The 24188-nt window shown below is 43.1% G+C and overlaps 1 protein-coding gene across 3 annotated transcripts in view; it reads right to left on the bottom strand.

Annotated features, from left to right (window-relative positions):
* The window catches only part of ROR2 (receptor tyrosine kinase like orphan receptor 2), a 154311-nt gene that overhangs the window by 29114 nt on the left and 101009 nt on the right, over positions 1 to 24188 (bottom strand). For 2 of the 3 annotated variants that reach the window (XM_083576693.1, XM_083576692.1), the window contains exons 2-4: positions 17191 to 17268; positions 11164 to 11451; positions 8812 to 8842 (exon numbers count right to left, since the gene is read on the bottom strand). In XM_083576693.1, the coding sequence (XP_083432819.1) occupies positions 8812 to 8842; positions 11164 to 11451; positions 17191 to 17268 (397 nt within the window). Of the gene's footprint in view, positions 1 to 8811; positions 8843 to 11163; positions 11452 to 12706; positions 12855 to 17190; positions 17269 to 24188 lie in introns of those variants that run through there. The other variant, XM_083576694.1, reaches the window with a different exon arrangement.

Genomic DNA, 24188 nt, shown 5'->3' with positions numbered 1-24188 from the left:
AGGCGATGCCCAATGAATGAATTAGTGACTAATGAAAAAAATGTGCTGCTGATTTTTAAGTGACCCTGAGATTTTGTTTCACTCATTAACTAAAACTCAAATCTGTAGACTCCACGTCAAAGCAATATTTGAAGATTTACTAGAGATAATTTCCTCTGTGCCATTAGATTCATGGGTTAGTGAAATTAGGCTTGTAGCATACTAACACCACCCAGACAAAGGTTTGAAAGATACCTGTAGAACAAAGGAGCCTTTCTTTACAAATCAAACAAGCTAAATGCAAGAATAAAGGCAGACAGAACCCGGCGCATGTTAACTGCCTAAGATATCTATTATACACAGGCTGTCATGTGATTGAGCCAGAGGGCATATAAACATAATAACTATATTGTCTTCAGTAGCAAGAGAATAGGTAGGCACATAGCCTAATCTACATTGAGAACATAAAATCATGCTATAAAAAAGGCTTATTTTACTCAGAACTGAAGTACGACAGATGCTGCTATATATTATGTGTAATATAAGTAACGGGTGCTTCTCTGCAGGGATTTTTCTGCTTCTTTTATGTCAATTCCTTATCACTGCAGGCAGATAAAAGCTGCTCTTGTTCTTCATCTCTCGTCTGCCTTCTTAGGGGCCCCCAGTTTGGACAAACTCTATGGAGAAACATTGCTGCAGCATCTCTTCCTAACCCCCTTTCTGCCCCAAGCACCTTGCAATGAAAGAAGGCTGCTTCTTGCTGCCTACACCCCAAAATCACACCAAATATTATTTGCATCGACTGCTCTTGCCTGATAGTACACAGGTTGCAGGAACAACCAATGCCAGAGAGAGCAAGGAAGGCAAATTGCGTGGATTTCACCTCAATACTGGAAAGAACAAGTCTCCTGAAACAGTCATGAGTGGGCTGTAGTGGTGTCAGTCATTTTTTGGACAGGATGGAACAGGAAACATTGGAAAAGGGGTGCTCTAACCCAGTGGTAGAGAACCTTTTAGAGACCGAGTGCCCAAACTGCAACCAAAACCCACTTATTGATCGCAAAGTGCCAACACGGCAATTTAATATTGGGTAATAATGATTGTCTGCATGTGCACATACAAATAAATATACTGTAAGGAAATGGGGTGAGATTAACCAGAGTTATTGATCTTTTCTTGGGAGGAGTGCCCTTCTGCTTGGGGGGGGGCGTTGTCTGGAGTTGTTGAGATATTTTTTTGGGGGGGGGATTGCAAACCGTTGTTGAGCTAATATGGGGGGGGTGTTGCTGCTGATAAACACTAACACACTTCAGCACACGACGCAGAGGAAAACAATACAGTGGTATAACCTCAGGTTAAGCACTTAATTCGTTCCGGAGGTCCGTACTTAACCTGAAACTGTTCTTAACCTGAAGCACCACTTTAGCTAATGGGGCCTCCTGTTGCTGCCGTGCCGACGAAGCACGATTTCTGTTCTCATCCTGAAGCAAAGTTCTTAACCTGAAGCACTATTTCTGGGTTAGCGGAGTCTGTAATCTGAAGCATATGTAACCTGAAGCGTATGTAACCTGAGGTACCACTATACTCACAAAGCTTGCAGGAACGAACAAATTAACAAAAGCCCTTGACTCAGCCAAAAAACACACTCATTACTGCTGCTTTTTATCTCCTGCTTGTGGCACCAACCAATCACACCAAACATGGCGGGGGTGGGGGAGTGGAACGGCCAGAAATCAGCTGCTTGGCGGGCGCACAAGTGCACCCGACGCTGCTGTGGGCAGTACACGCTCTACAGAGCAATTCCCACCTGGAGAGGCGTTGGGGGTAGAGCCAACTTTGAAAACCCCCAGGAATGGCACTGCAGGGGCGATGGTACGCGTGCCCACAGAGAGAGCTCCGAGTGTCCACTCTGGCACGCGTGCCATAGGTTTACCACCACTGCTCTAGCCAGACATGATGCAAAGTACATAGAAGACTTGAAGTGCAGGGCAGTGACACACCTTTGCAAATGCCTTCCCCCCCATTACACTCAGCCAGCATGGTTGGGGGTTGGGGGGATGGGGACTATAGTCAAACAACATCTGGACACCCAAGTTTGGGGAAAGCTGCTTTAGAACATCGAAGCTGACCACACATTAACCTGCATTAAGGCTGCCATATCTTGAAGAAAAGCCATTGCTATCTGAAATTTAGTTCACTTAAACCTTGCCTCTGTTGCGCTTCTCCTTCAGTCTGGTGTTTCTTTCTTTGCAGGCCTCTCAATCTGCAGTGGCCAAGTTGCCAATTGTGGACTGATACTGCTTTTCCAGAATTCTAGATTCAGGTAGGTAGCCGTGCTGGTCTGACGCAGTCGAAAGAAATAAAAAATTGTCCAGTACCACTTTAAAGGTAAAGGGATCCCTGACTGTTAAGTCCAATCATGGACAACTCTGGGGTTGCAGCGCTCTTCTCGCTTTACTGGCCGAGGGAGCCGACATACAGCTTCCGGGTCATGTGGCCAGCATGACTAAGCCGCTTCTGGCGAACCAGAGCAGTGCACGTAAATGCCATTTACCTTCCTGCTGGAGCGGTACCTATTTATCTACTTTTGATGTGCTTTCTTACTGCTAGGTTGGCAGGAGCAGGGACTGAGCAACAGGAGCTCACCCTGTCGCAGGGATTCAAACTGCCGACCTTCTGATTGGCAAGCCCTAGGCTCTGTGGTTTAGACCACAGCGCCACCTGCATCAAACTGTGCATGCACACGGAAGCTTATACCCAGAACAAACTTAGTTGGTCTCTAAGGTGCTACTGGACAATTTTTTGCTTTTGCAGAAGTTTGCAAATAATGGTCATCATACTGTTTCAAAGCATACAGTATACTGCAATAAAATGGCTAATTAAATCAATTACACATTGGAAACAGTCAATGGCTAGAATAGAATAGAATAGAATAGAATAGAATAGAATAGAATAGAATAGAATAGAATAGAATAGAATCTTTACAATTTTCAGATCCAATGTGAATCGGACTGGGGGGGAGTCAACATGGTGTTCTCAGATGTTGTTGCACTTACATCTCTCATCATCACTGGACATGTTGATGGGATTTGGAGTCCAACATCTGGAGAGCCACATGTTGTCTACCTCTGCATAGGCCAGTACATTTGTATCTTCTACTTACCCATAGTTGAGCTACTTTTAGCATCCTTTTAAGCTACCCGAGAACAACAAATCCTTCCAAAAAGAAATGCAATTAACTACTGGCAAAAGAGGTAAGGCAGTGTTCTATTATTATTGAAATAATGGTGCCTCTGGCCACAGAGTCTGCGGGAGACATATAATCAGTCTATTGTAGACATGTGCGAGGATAGCAATACAGTAGTGAAAAGCAGATGTGGCTGCAGACGTTGATTCCTTATGAGAGTAGATTAAACTATGGATCAGCTTTAAGCTCATTTCTATTGGCAACTGTAATGAATACCTTAGCAGGGGCAACTGGGGGGAGGCCCTAGGAATATTATGGTGTGACATGAGGATAGATACAGTCAAATCCCTTCTTATGTCTGCCTCCATTTGCGTCCATTTTGCCCAACGTCCGCGGCAAACCTGGAAGTAACTGGCAGGTTTGCTGCTGTTTGCGCATATGCAGAGGCGGCGATCGGCTTTCACACATGCACAGAAGCGGGCAATTGCTGCCTGTGCCTGCGCACAATGGCACCTCTCCCAGCGACCTGTTTCGACCTCTGGACGGACCTCCAGAACGGATTATGGTCGCAGGTAGAGGTTCACTGTACAGCTTGGGGGGAGGAAAGATCTAAACTGAAAGATGCATTGTGTGTTGTTGTTTTTCTAAGTCAAAAGATAAATCAAATGAAGTCAAATCAATACTTCATTGAAAAAGACTAGAAAGGATTATAAACATGGAACAAGCAAGACAAAGCATTGTTGAGTAGGGCATTCCTGTTCAGAATTCCAGCTAAACAGGCATGCCTGCTTTCAGAATACAGTGGTACCTCGGGTTAAGTACTTAATTCGTTCCAGAGGTCCGTACTTAACCTGAAACTGTTCTTAACCTGAAGCACCACTTTAGCTAATGGGGCCTCCTGCTGCCACTGCGCCGCCGGAGCACGATTTCTGTTCATACTGAAGCAAAGTTCTTAACCTGAAGCACTATTTCTGGGTTAGCGGAGTCTGTAACCTGAAGTGTATGTAACCTGAAGTATATGTAACCTGAGGTACCACTGTACTTCTTTCTTTCTTTCAACTACAGTGGTACCTCGGGTTACATATGCTTCAGGTTACATGCGCTTCAGGTTACAGACTCTGCCAACCCAGAAATATTACCTCAGGTTAAGAACTTTGCTTCAGGATGAGAACAGAAATTGTGCTCTGGCGGCGCAGCAGCAGCAGGAGGTCCCATTAGCTAAAGTGGTGCTTCAAGTTAAGAACAGACCTCCAGAATGAATTAAGTTCTTAACCCGAGGTCGGTGGTGCAAATCCCCACAAAGGCGTGAGCTCCCGTTGCTCTGTCCCAGCTCCTGCCAACCTAGCAGTTCAAAAGCACACCAGTACAAGTTGATAAAGAGGTGCTTTTGTGACATCACAAGAAACCCACAGCCAATGGCAACAGCTGAGGAGGCATCATTTTCATTGCTTTGAGCCTCACAATGGCAGCTGGACCTATCAGTGATTGTGTGCTTGTTTATTCAGGACACGGGTGGTGCTGTGGTCTAAGCCACTGAGCCTCTTGGGCTTGCCAATCAGAAGGTCAGCAGTTCGAATCCCTGCGAGGAGGTGAGCTCCCGTTGCTCTGTCCCAGCTCCTGCCAACCTAGCAGTTCAAAAGCACACCAGTACAAGTAGATAGATAGGTACCGCTGTGGCAGGAAGTTAAATGGCGTTTCCGTGTGCTCTGGTTTCCATCACGGTGTTCTGTTGTGCCAAAAGTGGTTTATTCATGCTGGCCACATGACCTGGAAAACGGTCTGAGGACAAATGCCAGCTCCTTCAGCCTGAAAGCGAGATGAGCGCCGCATCCCATAGTCAAATTTAACTGGATCCTTTACCTTTACCTTTATTACTTGTCCAAAGATATATGGAACACTGCTTTCCATTTTCCTTTCCTCTTGTTTTCTCTTCCCCTAATGCCCAATCAGCATTCCATGCCTATCAAACATAACCAGTCTTTACTGTGCTATTTATATCCTCTCTTAGGGTTTTGTGGCTCCCCGGTCTTTTTTTTCTCTTTTTTCTTTTTTTTGGACTTTTGTGAAGGTTTTGGTTCCCTCTAGCTTGCTGAAACACCCCGTCTGCTGTGTAGATAGTGTTATTTTAACTCAGGCATAGGCAAACTCGGCCCTCCAGATGTTTTGGGACTACAATTCCCATCATCCCTGACCACTGGTCCTGTTAGCTAGGGATCATGGGAGTTGTAGTCCCAAAACATCTGGAAGGGCCAAGTTTGCCTACGCCTGTTTTAACTACATAAGCACCCACTTTCATATAAGTTTGTTGTTATTATATATAGGGAAAAGTTAAGCAAAGGCAAATAGCTTGATTATTCCCCCCCCATTAATTAAAAAGCTTCCACCTGACAGTCCCTTTGCTATTTTTGTGCTTTTAGCTCACTTATTTGCAACCAATTCAAGCTCACAACAATGGCAATACATTTTGGATGGAGTATTTGGTTTGTTTTACAATAACTGTTGAAGAATGCCCCCTCAACAAATAATCAACAATGTGAGATTTTTAGAGAAAGAACATTTGATTTCCACCCCCCCCCATCCCTGTTTTGTCAACAGAAAACACATGGCAATTTAAAATGGCATTTCTGAAGAATTGTTCAATTAGTTTGACTGCACTTAAAAACTGACTTGATTTATACAATATGTGGTAATCTATTTAGATTTGCATTAGACATTCTAGAGGGCGTCAGCTTCATAATCATGATAATAAGCAGTGAGCTTAAGAACTGAATAAGGACATTCATATAATATTCAGAAACCAAAATATTCTGTTGGCTTAGTGTGGCACAGTGTCTTAAGCTCTGTTTCCACTGAATCAGCCTATGTAAAACTACGAAATGCCAAAAAAGTTATTATCTTCTGCACCCATGGCTAATCAATATTAGGAAAGTTAAATATTTAAGTGACAAACTACAGTGGACACTCGGGTTGCGAACGTGATCCATGAGGGAGGCATGTTCGCAACCTGCAGCGTTCACAACCTGCAGTGCCGCGTCTGCGCACACACGGGTTGCGATTTGGTGTTTCTGCACATGCGCAAAGCGCAATTTAGTGCTTCTGTGCATGCGCGAGTGCAGAAACCCGGAAATAACCCGTTCTGGTACTTCCGGGTTTGGCGCAGTGCGCAACCTGAAAACGCGTAACCTGAAGCATCTGTAACCCGAGGTATGACTGTATATTTCCAATCGTGTTACCAGAAATAGCTATGAACTACAATGAAATCAGGGTTAGACAATACATCTCTTAATTGGGAATCCACCTACAGGTGCTTTTAAAGAAAAAACTATTTCCTTAACACTTCTTATACCTAGAAGTGGGACCTGTAACAAAATGTTGCAGTGTGGAGTGCTCTGCTTGGGGTTCCACCCAGCTTCCCATGGCCTCTCCCAGTACACTCCAGTTCATGCCTCCCCCGCATCCTGCAATCCAGTCCCCTCCCCCGAGTCAGTTAGCATTCTATGCCTGCTGAGCATTTTCAGTTCTGATTGAACGGGAATTCTAAGTTGTCTTCACTTCTGAAAGCCTTAGGGTTCCCCCGAACCTGCTAATACTTATTTTGTGTCTGTGGATGGTGCCATTTTGGTTACAAACAGATGAACACTTGGAGAATGAGTTCACTATTACAATATATAAGGTAGGACCTGAATGGGGTAACTGCGCCCCTGAAAGACCAGATGCACAGTCTGGGAGTCATTTTGGACTCACAGCTGCCCATGGAGGCGCAGGTTAATTCTGTGTCCAGGGCGGCTGTCTACCAGCTCCATCTGGTACACAGGCTGAGACCCTACCTGCCCGCAGACTGTCTCACTAAGGTGGTGCATGCTCTGGTTATCTCCCGCTTGGACTACTGCACTGTGCTCTACGTGGGGCTACCTTTGAAGGTGACCCAGAAACTACAACTAATCCAGAATGCGGCAGCTAGACTGGTGACTGGGAATGGCCACCGAGTTTATATAACACCGGTCCTGAAAGACCTACATTGGCTCCCAGTACGTTTCCAAGCACAGTTCAAAGTGTTGGTGCTGACCTTTCAAGCCCTAAACAGCCTTGGCCCTGTATACTTGAAGGAGCGTCTCCACCCTCATCGTTCAGCCCGGACACTGAGGTTCAACTCCGAGGGCCTTCTGGCCGTTCCCTCCCTGCGAGAAGTGAGGTTACAGGGAACCAGGCAGAGGGCCTTCTTGGTCGTGGCGCCCTTTCTATGGAATGCCATCAGATGTCAAGGAGATAAAGAACTACACAATTTTTAGAAGACACCTTAAGGAAGCCATGTATCAGGAAGTTTATGATGTTACATTTTTTATGTTTTTGTATATGCTGGAAGCCATCCACAGTGGCTAGGGCAACCCAGTAAGATAGGTGGGGTACAAAAAATAAAATTGTTGTTGCTGCTGTTGTTGTCTAGGAGGCTTTAAGGGTACATTATACCTTGTCACGTATGTACTTAAGCCTCTTAAACTGACAAAGCATGATGACAGAAGCTGTTTCCAAGCAGAATCTGACAGGGGTTGCTTTTGTAGTGTCATGAATGTACCACTGGCATATGTTCGGGAAAATTATTAAATGCACAATTGGAGCAGGATTTCTAGAGTCTGAGATTCTGGGATGGGTATTGGGAGTTTTGTAGGTATTCAAATCCAAATTCCCTCAACTTTCTTCCAGAGTACAACTCAATAGTTCCCAGTCATCTCTAATAAACATGTGAGCATGAAATAAGTGAAAGTATATGGGTGCTTTATACAAAGAAATAAAATCCTGAGTAGAAAATGGAGAACATGAAACAGCCCTGAAGCAAAAGCTGAACAATGGACAATTCAACTCTTTATTGATATGTGTGTGAGTTACTGAGAGAATGAACACACGTTCTCCTATAAATTTCTGTCTCCATGTGGCCCCAAACATGTTTAACCTTTTGGGGTGGAAAATAAGAACTTACATCTGAGTCATACATTCTGGCTGTCCTTCAGGCCCTTTTGATAAATGAGATAATACTCACACTTGACAATATTATGAATTTAGTTTCCAACTGTGCAGTCTTATCTCCTCAATCCTTGAGATACCATACAAGCAAATGTGTGCAGTTATATAAATGGATGCAAAATACATTCAGATATCTTGAAAGGGAAAGGGAAACATTCCCATTTAATATGAAGTTGAGATAAATTAGAGCCAAGAAGTACAAATCTTGAAGTACAAACCAATTCGTATTACAATGTTACTCAAAAATAACATCTTCAGAATCTGATTTAACTTGAGTTTTTGGGTAATAGTAAAATAAACTGGGTAAAAGTTAGAATTATAGGGGCGCGTGGCTGTTTTCTGCTCACATTAAGTGTTCTGAAACTATCGCCATACAAATACCATCACAATGCAGTGCTATATTGCCCTTCTAAAACATAAAACCTGCCTGCAGAAACAAGGCAAAAGAATTTTATCAAAGTGAAACCAAATAAAGCACAATGCTCTGCTTGTTTCCAAGTATCTCTTCAATCGTTCTGAAAAGTAAAGACATGAGATGACTTCCATCTTCATTTAATGGTTCTATGTGAGCCTTTTGCATCAAAATACTTAGGGCACCCAGTAAATTAATCACAAGTAGTACTTACTGGAAATTGTGGTTCGGACTGTGTGTTGGACCTAGAAACGAATAAACAGAAATTATTAAATAGCTTTGGCTCTTGGAAAATACCATTAAAACAAGTACACTCTTTTTAACAATGCTTTTTCCTCAGTGTAGGGGGGAAAAGTATTTTCTACCCCACTATTATTTTGATCCAGCAATTATAAGATACTGATTTGCACTTCTGAAAGTAAGTGCAAATCAGTATCTTATAACTGCTGGATCAAATATAGTAAATGAGGTTTTGTACACACAAGAAAGCATCTCTCCTGTTGGTCAATGCATCATTCTCTTGCTAAACACTATTAAAGCCAATTCAACTGTTAAAACACGACTCACAGGTACTGCTGTAGGACCTTTGTTGCAAAAACAGATAATTATGAGATGCTGCGATTTGCTGTCGCTCGAGGTTCAGGTGGCCTCAGTGGCCTGGAGTGCTTTCCATTGGCTTCGGCTGGTGGCCCAGCTACACCCCATCAGGACAGGGGTAGCCTAACAACTGTTGACTATGCTCTGGTAATCTCAAGGTTAGATTATTGCAAAGGGCTGCCTCTGAAGACAGTTCAGAAACTTCGGCTAGTGCAGAATTCAGCGGCCAGGTTGCTCCCCGGAGCAAGACAGTTTGAACATATTACACGGATCCTGGTCCGACTGCCCTGGATACCATTTAGTTTCTGGGCCCAATTCAAAGTGCTGCTTTTGACCTATAAAGCCTTAAACGGCTCAGGACCACAGTACCTCAAGGATCGCCTCTTTCCATATGAACCTACCCAGACCCTGAGATCATCTTCTGAGGCCCTCCTTCATGTGTCTCCTCCTCAAGAGGTCCAGAGGGTGGCAACACGAGAACGGGGCCTTCTCTGCAGTGGCTCCCCATCTGTGGAATTCTCTCCCCAGGGAAGTTTGCCTGCTGCCTTCATTATATGCCTTTAGGCGTCAGGCAGAAACGTTCCTTTTTAACCAGGCTGATCTGATTTACATCCTATGCCCTTTTAAAATGTTTTTTTTGGGGGGTGGGAGGGGGTATTGGGTTGTTGTTTTTATTTTTATTATGTATTTTGTGGTTTTAGATCTTGATTTTATTCTGTGAACCGCCCTGAGACCCCCAGGTATAGGGCGGTTGTGATGTTAACATATGAGAGTGCTGGAGGTGAAATAGTTAAACAGGTTACCCAATCAGGACCCAGTGGGTGGAGTCAGAGGGACTATAAAACCAGCTCTGGGAGGGGCAAAGGGAGGGCTGTTTGTTGAGAGTTGGGTGGTTGGTTGGAGTGGGAGTGAATAGCGATAGAGTCTGTGGGGAGGTTGAGTTAGGGTAGCGAAATAAGCTGAGTCAGGAACAGTTAGGGGCTAGGAAGACAAGTAAATATCTGAGAGGTGAGAGCAGGTAGCAGAAGTTATAGGTCTGGATAGGTACCCCATGACTGTAATTCACGATACCGTTTATGAAACCACTCGCTTGTTAAACTGCAATAAATAAACAGAAGTTTATGTTCCAATTTAACCCTGACTGGACTCGGTATTGTACCAGGTAGGGCCTGGGTGGTGGCAGCGAGAAATAAAGTGGTGGCACAGGGATCAATAGATGGTGAAACGTCCGGGGACCCTGAGTGATCGCCACAGCGGTATATAAATTTAATTTATTGTTCTTCTTCTTCTTATTATTATTTATTTAAGTAACCTGTTGCAATTATTATAACAAATATGCATAGAGGATACAGCATCCTTCATAGTTAGTGCCATTACAACAAAGACTTCAAACTGGTCCGTACCCCAATACAAAACCCAGTGTGCAACTTATTACTTCGGTCAATACAGTTTTGGGGATATCCTTCGTACAGTAAAAGACACGTGCTGGTTTTCAGCAAACAGTCAGCTGCTAGCTGCCACAGGCATCATGTGCAAAGATTGGGGCCAAAGCTATGAATACCACCAGATGGGGAACAGCTACTTAATTCTTCTGGCCAGTGAGAACAGAATGAGTTCAAGCAGTACTGTGAAATGTGAAGTAATGGAAGTTTGCCTCTCTGTGCCTTCGACTAAACCTTAATTCACATTTGTGCTGTTCTCTGAACTTCATATTTACAGACCATTCCATCTGTATCTACTTTCTTTTATTACTAGTAAATGGTATCAGGTTCAACCCAGACGTTCTGTGCTGAGGAGGACGCCTCAGGCAAGGCCTTTATTGATTTTCTTTCATGTTGCAATTTATTTTCTAAAAGGGGGGGGGAACCAGTGAATTAATTTCTCATTTTGTGATTGTGAAAACTAGGAGCTAGTCTATAAAGCAATAAACCTAGCTATAAAAGCCACAGTTTAAAACAAAGTGACTCACCCAGCCTTACAAACAGAACTCCTGTTGCAGTGATCGTCTTCATCCCATTTGTGGCCACGCATTGATAATACCCCGTGTCGGTGGTGTCAAGATCTTGGATTCGAAGTCGTGAGCCATAGTCTGTTTTCCTTATGGTGATCCTTCTTGGTTCTTGAACCACGGGCGCATCGTTTTTTAGCCATCTGACATTTGGTGATGGATTTCCTGCGACTTTGCAGTGGAGAATGGCCGTCTGGCCCTGGACTATGGTGATATTGTTTACTGGTTCCAAAAAGGTCAAAAAGTAGCCTGAAAAGGGGAGAGATCAAAGCTGAGCTGGGATAAGCAACTGCCTGGGGGCACTTATTTATGAACAGTTTTAGAAAATCATTTCAGGTCTGTGGTTTTTAAAATTAAGCATTATCTGTGCAGATAAGAGACATGATGATCTGAGACCTGGGTTGACAGTTCCTTGCTTCTGTAGAAACAAGTTCAACCAAAAAGTTTTCTCAATATGTACTCTGATTTGATTTGTCACTTGATCAGAAATCCTCATGCCTCACTTCAACGAATCATGACAGAGTTGGAATAATTAGGAAACTGGTAGTTTCAGCTTAAAATCAGCGTGCTCAAAACATGCTCTTCAACAAAAAATGGTTACTTACAATATTCTGTTACTTCCAATTAACAAACACAAAATTAAGCAATAAAATGAAATAACAAGCCGTAAGTAGACATATAGTTCAAATCATTTCTAGTAAAAAAAAGCTTCAGTTTCAAATTATTGTTTTAACATTTTTATTCAGTTTTGTGAATGAATTTGCTCATAACACATAACACCCTGCCTTTTATAATTTTTTTGAGGCAGTACAGTAAATTCTTCCCATTCACAGAACACTGTTACACCTGCCTTTGAAATGGTGCAACAATCACTAACAGTTCTCAATATTTTTTTGCAGCAGTTTGAGATATCATGGCAAGGCTAGAGCCTGCAATGGATATAATTTAACTACCACTTATTTGGCTTGCTTTTGCCTATTGTTACCTGCTCCTTTTCTAGTAAAAAAATGTGCCCCCTCCATTTTCTTTATTCATCATTTGCACACCTGCTGAGTTGTTGGGCTATTTCCTAGTGATGCACAAACAACCTCTGCAGTAGCAGGTCCTATGCCAAATTCATACCACGATTATATTTAAAATCCAAATGGGGGGGAAATAGGCACTCACAATTCATATATAAAAACAACTTGAAACAATATAAAAATAATACCCAAAATCATCAGCTGGACATTGCATTAAAAAATAGAGGGCCCTATCTCTTATACACCCTCATTAAAAACAGCCTTTAAAAAGTTATTACAGACCACCTAATTGATAAAAAGGAGGGGGTTCAGCATATTAAAGGAACCCTGGACAGTTGCGGAACTCATCTCGCTTTTCAGGCCGAGGGAGCTAGCGTTTGTCCACTGACAGCTTTTCGGGTCATGTGGCCAGCATGACAAAACCACTTCTGGCACAACAGAACACCATGACGGAAACCAGAGCGCACGGAAACACAGTTTACCTTCCTGCCACACCAGTACCTATTTATCTACTTCCACTGGCGTGCTTTGAAACTGCTAGGTTGGCAAGAGCTGGGAGAGAGCAACGGGAGCTCACTCCGTCGTGGGGATTCAAACCACCAACCTTCTTATTGGGAAGCCCAAGAGGCTCGGTAGTTTAGACCACAGCACCACCCACTTCCTGAATAAACAAGCACAGAATTACTGATAGGTCCACCTGCCATTGTGAGGCTCAAAGCAATGAAGAGGATGCCTCCCCAGCTGTTGCCATTGGCTGTGGGTTTCTTGTGATGTCACAAAAGCACTTGGCAATTGAGTGGATATACAGGCAGGCCAAGGGGAAAGCCCCTTTCTGTTTCCAGCAGGACATTCAGCACTGCCCAGGTTTCTTCCACTTGGAGGAGGCAAACTGGTGAATGGAAGGAGGCAATCCTCTGGCAGTGGGATGCTAGGGAGCGATAATAAGGCAAGTTTGCTTGCTTGAAGGCTGCTGGTATCTGTGATTGGAAGCTGGCGGACGTCTCATGATGGACCTAACAGTAGCTTCTGGCAAAATGGGACACTGCGACAGAAACCAGAGCGCATGGAAATGCCGTTTACCTTCCTGCCACAGCACTACCTATTTATCTAGTTGTACTGGTGTGCTTCCGAATTGCTAGGTTGGCAGGAGCTGGGACAGAGCAACAGGAGCTCACCCCATCGTGGGGATTCGAACCGCCAACCTTCTAATCGGCAAGCCCAGGAAGCTCAGTAGTTTAGACCACAGTGCCACCCTCCACAACACTAGCCAATACCGAAAAAAACCCTATTTCTTCTGATTTCAGCTTATCCTCTCTTCCTAGAAGGCGTCATTGTAGGGCTTCGATCACCATACATAATTCACTGTGCAAGTAATAAGAGCAACAGAGGGACAAGCAAGTAAGGACTCAGCAACGATATCACACACATGATGATTGTCAAGGCCTAGAACAAGGGTGGGAATATTGTGGCTCACAGGCCAGATTAGGCCCACCAGGCCTCCATATTTGACCACAAGGCTGTGGACCACCTGAGTAGAGGAAGTAGAGATGCCACTGGGCCGATTGGGGGTTCCAGGCATTGCTGATGACCTGATAGTTAGCAGCTGCCAAGCTGATTGTCCGGGCTTGCAAAGCACAGTGCATGGAGCTAAGCAAGCTCTATCTGTGCAGGCAAAAACAGGTCACCTGGCATCATTGTGATGGCCAGTGATTAACTGGGCTAGGGTGGCATTGGTGAATAAGGAATTGGCCTGCCAGATGAATCCAGTTCCCCGTGCCTTTATTATTATGATGGCACAATTTTTGTTGATTTATTGGAAGTTTTAAAGCAGAGGTTGGATGGTTGGCTATCACAGATGCTTTAGTTGAGATTCCTGCATTGCCAGGGTTTGGATTAGATCAGTGGTTCCCAACCTTTTTTTGGCCATGCACCCCAAAATCCTAAAATCCTGATGCCCCCCACCTCATGACATAAAATTCTTATTATTCAAAAAGTGAACTCCTATTCACGTGGAGGAAGCCTAAAAGGCCGTTCACTGTTAATAACTCATTCTCGAATTGGTATTATAGGTCAGGACATTAATAGGCAAGATGTTAAATAGTTTTTATATGCAACAACTGTGGCAAGAGTATTGTTAGCCCAGAAATGGAAACAAGAAGAAATTCCGATGAAAGAAGGGCAGACGAAATTAATGGACTATGCAGAATTGGACAAGATGACAGGAAGGATTAGAAACCTGCGGGACCAGAGATTTACAGAAGATTGGAAGAAATATATGAATTATTTGAAGAGCAACTGTAATCAACAAATTACGCTAGTAGGACTACAAGAAGTTTTGTAAGAAGAAATATATGAAGTGTCACAAAGTAGAAAAAGATAGAGATATTGGTTATGAGTTTGAAATGTAATAGGGAAGATAAGAAATGCATACCGAGAGATTAGATTGGAAAATTTTCAGACAGGAAGTCAAAAATTTGAATAAGATGTAAAAGTATGTTTAATTACTGTTGAAAGTGATATGTTAAAAAAACTAATAAAAATTATATATATAAAACTCATTCTTGATTTACCCCCTTAAAAATCAATTGCCCCCCCCCCCCCGTGGGGCATGTGACCCATGTTGGCAACCACGGGATTAGACGGTCCTTGAGGTCTCTCCCAGCTATATAATTCTATGACGGTCTTAAGCTGTTGGGCAGGCAGACTGCATTCAGTTTGGTGGCCCTTCCATTCTTCAGAGACATTTCCGAAGTCTCACAGTTCATGATGATACTTGCATGCTTCCCCCACTGTACTGAACAATTCTCTCAAGAACTTATTTCCACAGTCAGATGCGTTTGGCTTTGCTTTCTGTTTCTCGTGCTGTTATAAAAACTTGACAAACTACCGTTTGCATTTACAGGCTGTTTACATATTAATAGCTGCTTCCACAAAAGCAAGATACAAAATCCATCAAGTACCGTAAACCACAGCAGGTGCCCAAATGTGTATCTAATGTAGCTGTTTCAAATACAACACATGGATTTGCATTTTATAACAGAGGAAGCAAGCCAATTTGCCCCCCCCCAAACCCCCAACAACAACAACAACAACAACAGAGCAGCTTGCAAAATAAGGAGAAACAGGACTGGAATTAAACACATCCATGTTCAGCTAAAATGAAGACTGCCTTAAAATGAATGCACCATATTTTAGTTCCACTGCGCATCAGATGCTCGACAGGTTGATTCAAACAGGATAGGTGTGTGTTACGCAGCCAGAAAGCATGCAGTCTGGCAGAGAGCCAAGCGCAATTATTAGAATGTTCCACAGTATAACATTCCAAATTGCAATTCGTGCTATGAAAAAGCTTGTAAAGGAAAAGGCCTGCGGTAATCAAAAAGTTGTTTTTAAAAGGGTGTTCTGTTCTGAGATGCTGGAGCGACGCAGAGTGCATGTCAGCGGTAGCATTAGGAACATAAGGTTCACTTATTCAACTCTCAGATGTTTAAAGATAAGTAAGCATACGCTAGAGTATCTGAAGTTCTAGTAAATTAAACTCAAATCACGGCAGAGTAAATTAAACCAAATTTTAGAGAAGGCTTTCTTGTTGGAAACATTTCCTAACAGATCACTTCATTCCTTCGTGCCCAACGCTACTCGGGATATTTAGGTATAATTCACTTTGCCCCACTCCCTCAAAAAAAGAAAAAAAGAAATAGCAGACAGAGATTTGGGTGTGCAAAGAATGTCTATATAAAAATATCTTTCAATTTCCCCCAGCTCATTTCTTGATCAGTGGCATTGAGTAGGCACAAGGCACAAAGCAGAAGAGAAGGTAACTGATTTAGGTGGATTGGCTGAAGGAGGGATAGCATACGAGACAACTGCTGGAGGCAAAAGCGCTGATGAAAATGCTGGACAATTTTGCACAAAACACAGGAAATTCAGCAATCGCAGCAAACCTTGAGGAATTTTGGCAAGGGAACTTGCTGGCTCCAGGGATACATTTGGCTCATTATTTTAAAGCAAACCAGCGTGATTCACACTTCCCAGGATTATAGTCAAATCAGAATGCAGTTGTCCTTCAGTTCTGGCACTTCTCCAAATTCTGCACTGCAGATCGTTGCTCAAAAAGGCACAAAACTTTGAAGTCGAATGTTTTGGTTCCCGAACGCCGCAAACCTGGAAGTGAGCATTCTGGTTTGTGAACATTCTTTGGAACCTGAACATCTGACATGGCTTCTGATTGGCTGCCAGGAGCTTCCTGATTCTTTAGCCACTTGTAGCATCAACCAACATGTGCCAGCTTCCAACCATGGATACCAGCAGCCTTCAAGGAAGCAAACTTGCCTTATTATCGCTCCCTAGCATCCCACTGCCAGAGGATTGCCTCCTTCCATTCTCAAGTTTGCCTCCTCCAAGTGGAAGAAACCTGGGCAGTGCTGAATGTCACATCCATTGCCAGGTGTGTCCTGCTGGAAATAAAAAAAGGGCTTTCCCCCTGGCCTGCCTGTATATCCACTCAGTTGCCAAGTACTTTTGTGACATCACAAGAAACCCACAGCCAATGTCAACAGCTGGGGAGGCATCATCTTCATTGCTTTGAGCCTCACAATGGCAGGTGGACCTATCAGTGATTGTGTGCTTGTTTATTCAGGAAGCTGGTGGCGCTGTGGTCTAAACCACCAAGCCTCTTGCCTTAGCTAAAAACCTTGCAGTTTTTGCGGTCACCTGATCATCTTGATCTGCTAGAAGGAAGGACACAGTAGCAATGGTTGAGTGACCCAACATGGACAATAGTAGAGGGGTAAGAACCTCACTCCTCAAATCTTTATAAAGAGTGCACATGAGCCACTGACTCAATACTGCCATCTCCACAGGGACATTAACCGTTTTTCCAGTGAGGAGGGGGGAGTAGATCATAAAACAAATCCTTTGGCTGTCAGGTTTCGATAAGGCTAATATTTGAATAAGCTATTATTACCTTTGTGTGTTGGAACTGGTCTGTCATGTCCATCCATTTGGCTTAAAGGATCATCAGAATCCGGTATTTCCATTTCGCCTAAATAAATAAACAAAAATACAAAGCACTTAACACAAAATCTAGTTCAGATACTCAGCTTATCTTTTTCCTCTCTCACTAGGATGTTATTTTGACTTGCAAATTCAGTAAACTACAAAAATGCGCATCCAAATTTATATCCATCGTCTTCCCGGGAGATCAGATCTTAGCTTTTATTGATGACAGTCACCTCATTTCATGCCAGAGCGTTAAGATTTATTTCCAAGAACAGGTAAATAAAACAGAAATGCTGAAGTATGTGTCTGGTAAAATGCCCCTGCTATTCCAATATATGTGAGTTACAGATAGGTAGTCGTGTTGGTCTGCCATAGTCAAAACAAAAAAATTTTTTCCTTCCAGTAGCACCTTAAAGACCAACTAAGTTAGTTCTTGGTATGAGCTTTCGTGTGCATGCACACTTCTTCAGATACGTATCAGATATGTATCTGAAGAAGTGTGCATGCACACGAAAGCTCATACCAAGAACTAACTTAGTTGGTCTTCAAGGTGCTACTGGAAGGAAAAATTTTTTTTGTTTTGCCAATATATGTGAGTTTTCCTTTCTTCTCACTTCCAAAGGGAAGTGGAACTATATGTTCCTGGAGTCAGAAAAAAAGGACACAGTATTTGATTGTGCTTTGGATTTCTTCTAGAAAGGGGCCTGGGAGTGACCAGTGTTTTTGAACTACCCAAAACATGTTTGCAGAGGAATTGCTTGATGCACATACAGGTCTTTACTTGAAGAGATTGTGGTGGTTCCTTATGCCTTTCCCCCCTAATCTTCCATAAGTCTTGCACCAAGTTCAAGGGCAAAGAACAAAATACAAAACAGAGAACTTTTGTAACTCTCTGCTTCTGTAATCCTCGTATAATCTAACTGTGGATTGCTGTCTACCTGCCTGTGTTGTCATCAATACCGCAAGGCATTCTTTGGAAATAATACACTAGGAACTGTACAGACAACAGCTAAGCTCCAAGAAACGGTTATGTCATGGGACTGCAATCTGGATATGGAAAGAATGCTTCTTTAATTAGTTTTAGAGCCTTCTTGTTTAACTCCTATCTATAAAGGGGGAATGAAGAAAAGGAACACTGGTGCTGGAGATCTCAGTGTTATTCCTATCCACTATCTGAGCGGAACATGCAACAAAATTGACGGGTTGCTCTTGAAATACACTGGCCAACGGTTCCTTCATTTGTACAGAATTTACTGGCTACAGAAAAGTGACATTTAGAAAATTACAGTGGTACCTCAGGTTAAGTACTTAATTGGTTCCGGAGGTCCGTTCTTAACCTGAAACTGTTCTTAACCTGAAGCACCACTTTAGCTAATGGGGCCTCCCGCTGCTGCTGTGCCGCCAGAGCACGATTTCTCTTCTCATTCTGAAGCAAAGTTCTTAACCTGAAGCACTATTTCTGGGTTAGCGGAGTCTGTAACCTGAAGCGTATGTAACCCGAGGTACCACTGAATCAGGAATTGACAGTGTACACACCCAAACTATAATTCCTAAATATAATCCTCAATTTGTTCATATAAACACACACACACACACACACACACACAATGAAAAACAGATATATTTTTTGCTTAGAGAAAATTCAAATTCCTTCCCCCTTTTTTCCAATTCTTTAGCTATTTAGAGGAATCCTGGAGACAGGGAAACAGGAGGAGTAAATTGATGACCAGACACAGGGAGGCTATCTCATTTCCCAGCTCCCACCCTCCTGCATTCCTTCCTGATTTCTCAATCCCTCAAATCAAGATGGAAAGAGACAAAAGCATTTGCTCATTTTTTTTTAAAAAAGAGGAACTTTAATAATAGCTTTGTGATATTCCTTCTTGTGTTTATTTCTGGCAAAAACATCTATCCCCATATGTGCCTTATCAGTGGATAATTACAAGCCACAGAAAGTTTTTAAAAACCAACAAAAATCTGTATGAATAAGCTGCATTAAATTTATAAGATCCTCTTTACGTTATGTAAATTATACATCACAGGCAGACATGTCATTACAAACTTTTCCCTTTAAAATTTAATTTAGGGGGGGGAAACCCTGACCTAGAAAAGTCACCTTCAAAAAAATCTATCCTCTTTGAAATTTTAGACCAGACGTTTTCAAATTGGAAGTCAATGCAATGCCAGACTTTGGACTGTGTGTCATAAAGACCATGAGACTTTGCCTGTACATTTTTTGTGAAAAACCACAAATGAACCACCTGGTCCAACAGATACTCCTTTCCTTTCACAGCAGCAGTGTAACATTTAAAGTATTTGTAGATGTTTCAATAACTACCCGTGAATCCATTTCTTTCTACTGTTACCAGTACTCCTCTCACAGGTTTTTATTTTCCTTTCCAATTCCCGGATCTTAATCTGTGATCCTCTTTTAGCAGATGAAAATAACACTGGCACATCCTATCTCTTCAACAAAGATGGGAAACCTCAGATTCAGGGGCCGAATGTGCCTTCTACACCCCTTGATGCGGCCCTTGGAATGTCCCCCATGCCACACACCTCATTGACCAAGCTTCACATTCTGAGTGTTTTTTTCTGACTGGAATGGGTCCTTGAATGATGCCTCTTGCTTGTCTTGAAGGAGGACAGAGCAGGGTGTATGAGTGCAAAGAAACTAGCCTACTCTACAAAGGTCAAGGTTGCTCGAGTTTATCCCCACACTTTTGCTTTTGAATCCACAAACAAAATACACTTCCTCATTTGCGCCTGGTTAGAAAGTTCCATATGCCCAGGGTCCAGTCAACAACTCAGAAATAGCCATGCAGTGAATTAATACGGTCCAAATCCTTACCAAGATCTGACTCAACTACCATGCCAGAAAAAGTCATTGCTTATCCCACAATGGAGTCATGAACTTTCCTAATTTGGCAGGTAAAATGTAAAGGTAAAGGACCCCTGGACGGTTAAGTCCAGTCAAAATTGGCAGGGGGTTGGACTCGATGGCCCTTGTGGTCTCTTCCAACTCTATGATTCTATGATTCTATGAATATCGGGTGTGGCACTCATCTTGCTTTCAGGCTGAAGGAGCCAGCATTTGTCCACAGACAGCTTTCCGGGTCATGTGGCCAGCATGACTAAACCGCTTCTGGCGCAAAAGAACACCATTATGGAAACCAGAGCGCATGGAAACACTGTTTACCTTCCCACCGCAGTGGTACCTATTTATCTAGTTACACTGGCATGCTTTTCAACTGCTAGGTTGGCAGGCGCTGGGACAAAGCAACGGGAGCTCACCCCGTTGCAGGGATTTGAACCGCCAACCTTCTGGTCAGCAAGCCCAAGAAGCTCTGTGGTTTAGACCACAGTGCCACCTGTGTATACAGGCAATGTCAGAAGCCTACTGGTCAAAAGTTATTTGGCCATGAAATCATATACTTGTGTTGTAGAAGAAAAACAGCAACAGAATAATTTAATATTGGTCCATATAACGAAAAGAGCATTAGTCTATGGGAAGGGGGGGAGAGTAATACAATTAGTAAAGGTATTCAGATTCAGATTCTTGGCTTCAGATCAAACCTTTTACCCCTGCATTCACCCTTTATCTTACCCCTTTGTGATGCACAGCAATTAACCCTGAAGTCTCCAATTAACCATAGTTGCCTGTTACCAGTAAACTATGGTTGCCAAGTTCAGAACAAATCAGGATCTTAAACCACGCTTTGCAGTTCATTTAGTATCCTGGCTTGTTCTGAACATGGTAACCATGGTTTACTTGTCTGAATAAAACAGGAAACTGGTCCATAAAGGGATGAGAAGTGGGGTGAGCGTGGGCAAGATTCCTGCATATCTCAGGTTCTAATGTCGATATATGATCATGTGCTAATGTCTCTTAAAGACAGACTTCCAAACTGAGGCTCATATGCAAAGAGAATGGAAAGAACTACAATGTCCTGAAAATCTAATAAAGTATGGGAAGTGTTATTATTAGCAGAGCATTTTGATCCCAGTTTCTCCTTACTGAAGTCATTCCCATAGTGTAGCCAAATACAAACACTACCAGTTCATTCTCATAGACATATATCCAATTCAAATAGATTCATTCTTCCCAACATGCTTTGTTATTTCCTTCTTATGTTTTTCAGCATGTAAGCTATACAAAGCCCCTTTTACTGATATCAGAAGCCTAGCCATGATATTCCATCACGAAATGATTACAAATCAGTCTGTGTGCCAGCACAAAAAACAACCACATGTAGTGTTCAGCAGCACAAATGACCAGAGCTACTGTGGAACTTGGTAACCAGGATGTCAATAACCTTCTTCGAAAATCTGGCACAAGAAAGGCTCCTTCAGAGCTAAACAATCGATGCAATAAACCCACAAAGGACCCCAAATGCAACTTGCTGATAATTTCTTTCTCAGACTTTTATCTGCAAGATAGTATTGTGGGATATCATCGCTCTCCTTCATTGGTTGATTTATACGCCGGTCGTAAAAATCCACACATAGACAGGTATGTGAAATGAACTGCTGACCTTTGGGGAAGGGTGATAGGCAGTTAAAGTGAGCTGATGGCCAAATTTGACACGGCAGTTCCATTTCATTACCCAGGTTGAGTTAGGCGAAACAAAGGGACGATAGTTGCCATGTTATGTGGATGAAAAACTTCAATGGATCCTGCAGCAGGCACTGGGGAGCAGGGAGGGGGCACAGCAGTCTCAATACCATTCTAAGACTGAATTCCTAGGTGTATAAGGTTGGAGCCAAAGCAATGACCGAAATCCGAATACATCCATGGCTGATCTATCCCACTCAAAAAATTCTTGTGTCTTACCCTCTCTTTTCTCTCCCTCTCCCTATTTCTATTTATTTTGTCCACTTGTGTCCTACTTTTCCAAAGAAAGCTTGGGGTGACTTAAAATAATTAAAGCCATTAAAAGAAAATAAAAGCCAATAGTATATTCTACAAACAAGAAACAAGTATGAGAAACAAATCCAGCAGCACAGTATTCATTTAAATAATTGAAAAAGCAACTTAGTCCCAAGCCTTCCAGAAAAGGGTGAGTTTTGCAATCTCTTTGTAAAGGTCAAGACAAGAGGAGGATTGTTGAACCTTCAAAGGGAACTCAGGTCAGAGTCTCAGGAACACAGCTGTAAAGGCCATGCTGGTTCAAATGATCTTGGCCACTGATTTGGAAAGGTGAGAGGACTCATTCAGGAAGAAATGCTCTCCAAAATATGCCCTGAGCTTTTAAGGACTTTTAAGGTCACATAGAATCACTTTGGGCAACGATGCCAACTGGTAACAGTCGCTTTTACCAGCTAGGGTTCCAATGATGATGATGATGATTTATTTATACCCTGCCCATCTGGCTGGGTTTCCCCAGCCACTTTGGGCAGCTCCCAACAGAATATTAAAAACAAGATAAAACATCAAACATTAAAAACTTCCCTAAACAGGGCTGCCTTCAGATGTCTTCTAAAAGTCAGGTATTTGTTTATTTCTTTGACATCTGAAGGGAGGGCGTTCCACAGGGCGGGCGCTACTACCAAGAAGGCCCTTTGCCTGGTTCCCTGTAACCTCACTTCTCGCAGCGAGGGAACTGCCAGAAGGCCTTCAGTGCTGTACCTCAGTGTTTGGGCTGAACAATGGGGGTGGAGACACTGCTTCAAATATACTGGACAGTGGCCATTTACGGCTTTAAAGGTCAGCAGAAAAACTTTGAATTGTGCTCAGAAACGTACTGGGAGCCAATGTAGGTCTTTCAGGACTGGTGTTATATGGTCTCAGCGGCCACTCCCAGTCACTAGTCTAGCTGCCGCATTCTGGATTAGTTGCAGTTCCCGGTCACCTTCAAAGGTAGCCCCATGTAGCGCGCTACCAACTTTTTGTCTGCAAGCTGGGTAAGAATAGTGATGAGTAGTGTGGTTTGGGACCATTTACATAAACTGATGCAAAACAGGGAGGCAAGGTGGACGGTGGTAGAGCAGCTTGGTGATGAGAATTGAGAGGTGAGAATTGCAACTGCAAGGAGAAAGCTATAGTCCCCAAAAATTGTTGGACTCCAACTTCCCTCAGCCCCAGTCAGCATGGCGAATGGTCAGGGATTTCTATTTAACAAAAAAATAGACACTGTTTGATTGCAATAGAAACTCTGAACGATGATGGGAGTTGTAGCCCAACAACTTCTGAATCACTCCAGGTCATGACAATTCTAGGCTTCCCCACCTATGTTTTTGCTGCTGTTTTATTGTGTGCTGCATCAGTTGTGCTCCAAACCATCTTCATGCTCAGCATGTCTACTTGTGGGCTAATCTGGTAGTAGTAGGTAAAGGAGCCCAGGACGGTTAAGTAAAGTCAAAGGCGACTATGGGGTGTGGCGCTTGTCTTGCTTTTCAGGCTGAGAGAGCTGGCGTTTGTCTACAGACAGCTTTCCAGGTCATGTGGCCAGCATGAATAAACCACCTCTGGGACAACGGAACACTATGACGGAAACCAGAGTACATGGAAACACCATTTACCTTCCCACTGTAGTGGTATCTATTTATCTACTTACACTGGCGTGCTTTCAAACTGCTAGGTTGGCAGAAGCTGAGAGAGAGCAACGGGAGCTCACCCCGTTGCATGGATGCGAACCACCAACCTTCTGTTTGGCAAGCCCAAGAGGCTCAGTGGTTTAGACCACACCTCCACCCGCGTTCTACTAATCTGGTAGTATTGTTTTGGTCAGCTGAAGGGCAAATCGCCAAACACCTGAAAACTGGAGCAATTGTGAAATAACACGAGCCCCACATAAACACAGTTACAACACTTCACAAACCATGTCCCTCATTTTTGCTCACCACTATGAGAGTTCAGCTGCTCTCTGCCAAGCCAAATGAGCCACAATCTTCTCCCAAACCTGCAGCTGCAGGGTGGGGCAGTCATAGCAATCCCTGCAATTTTGTGGCAATCTTCACCCA

The sequence above is a fragment of the Podarcis filfolensis genome (assembly GCF_964270895.1).
Source record: "Podarcis filfolensis genome assembly, chromosome: 11".
Taxonomy (NCBI): Eukaryota; Metazoa; Chordata; class Lepidosauria; order Squamata; family Lacertidae; genus Podarcis; species Podarcis filfolensis.
Note: the sequence above shows the minus strand (reverse complement) of the source record. Positions and strands in the feature narration are given on the sequence as shown.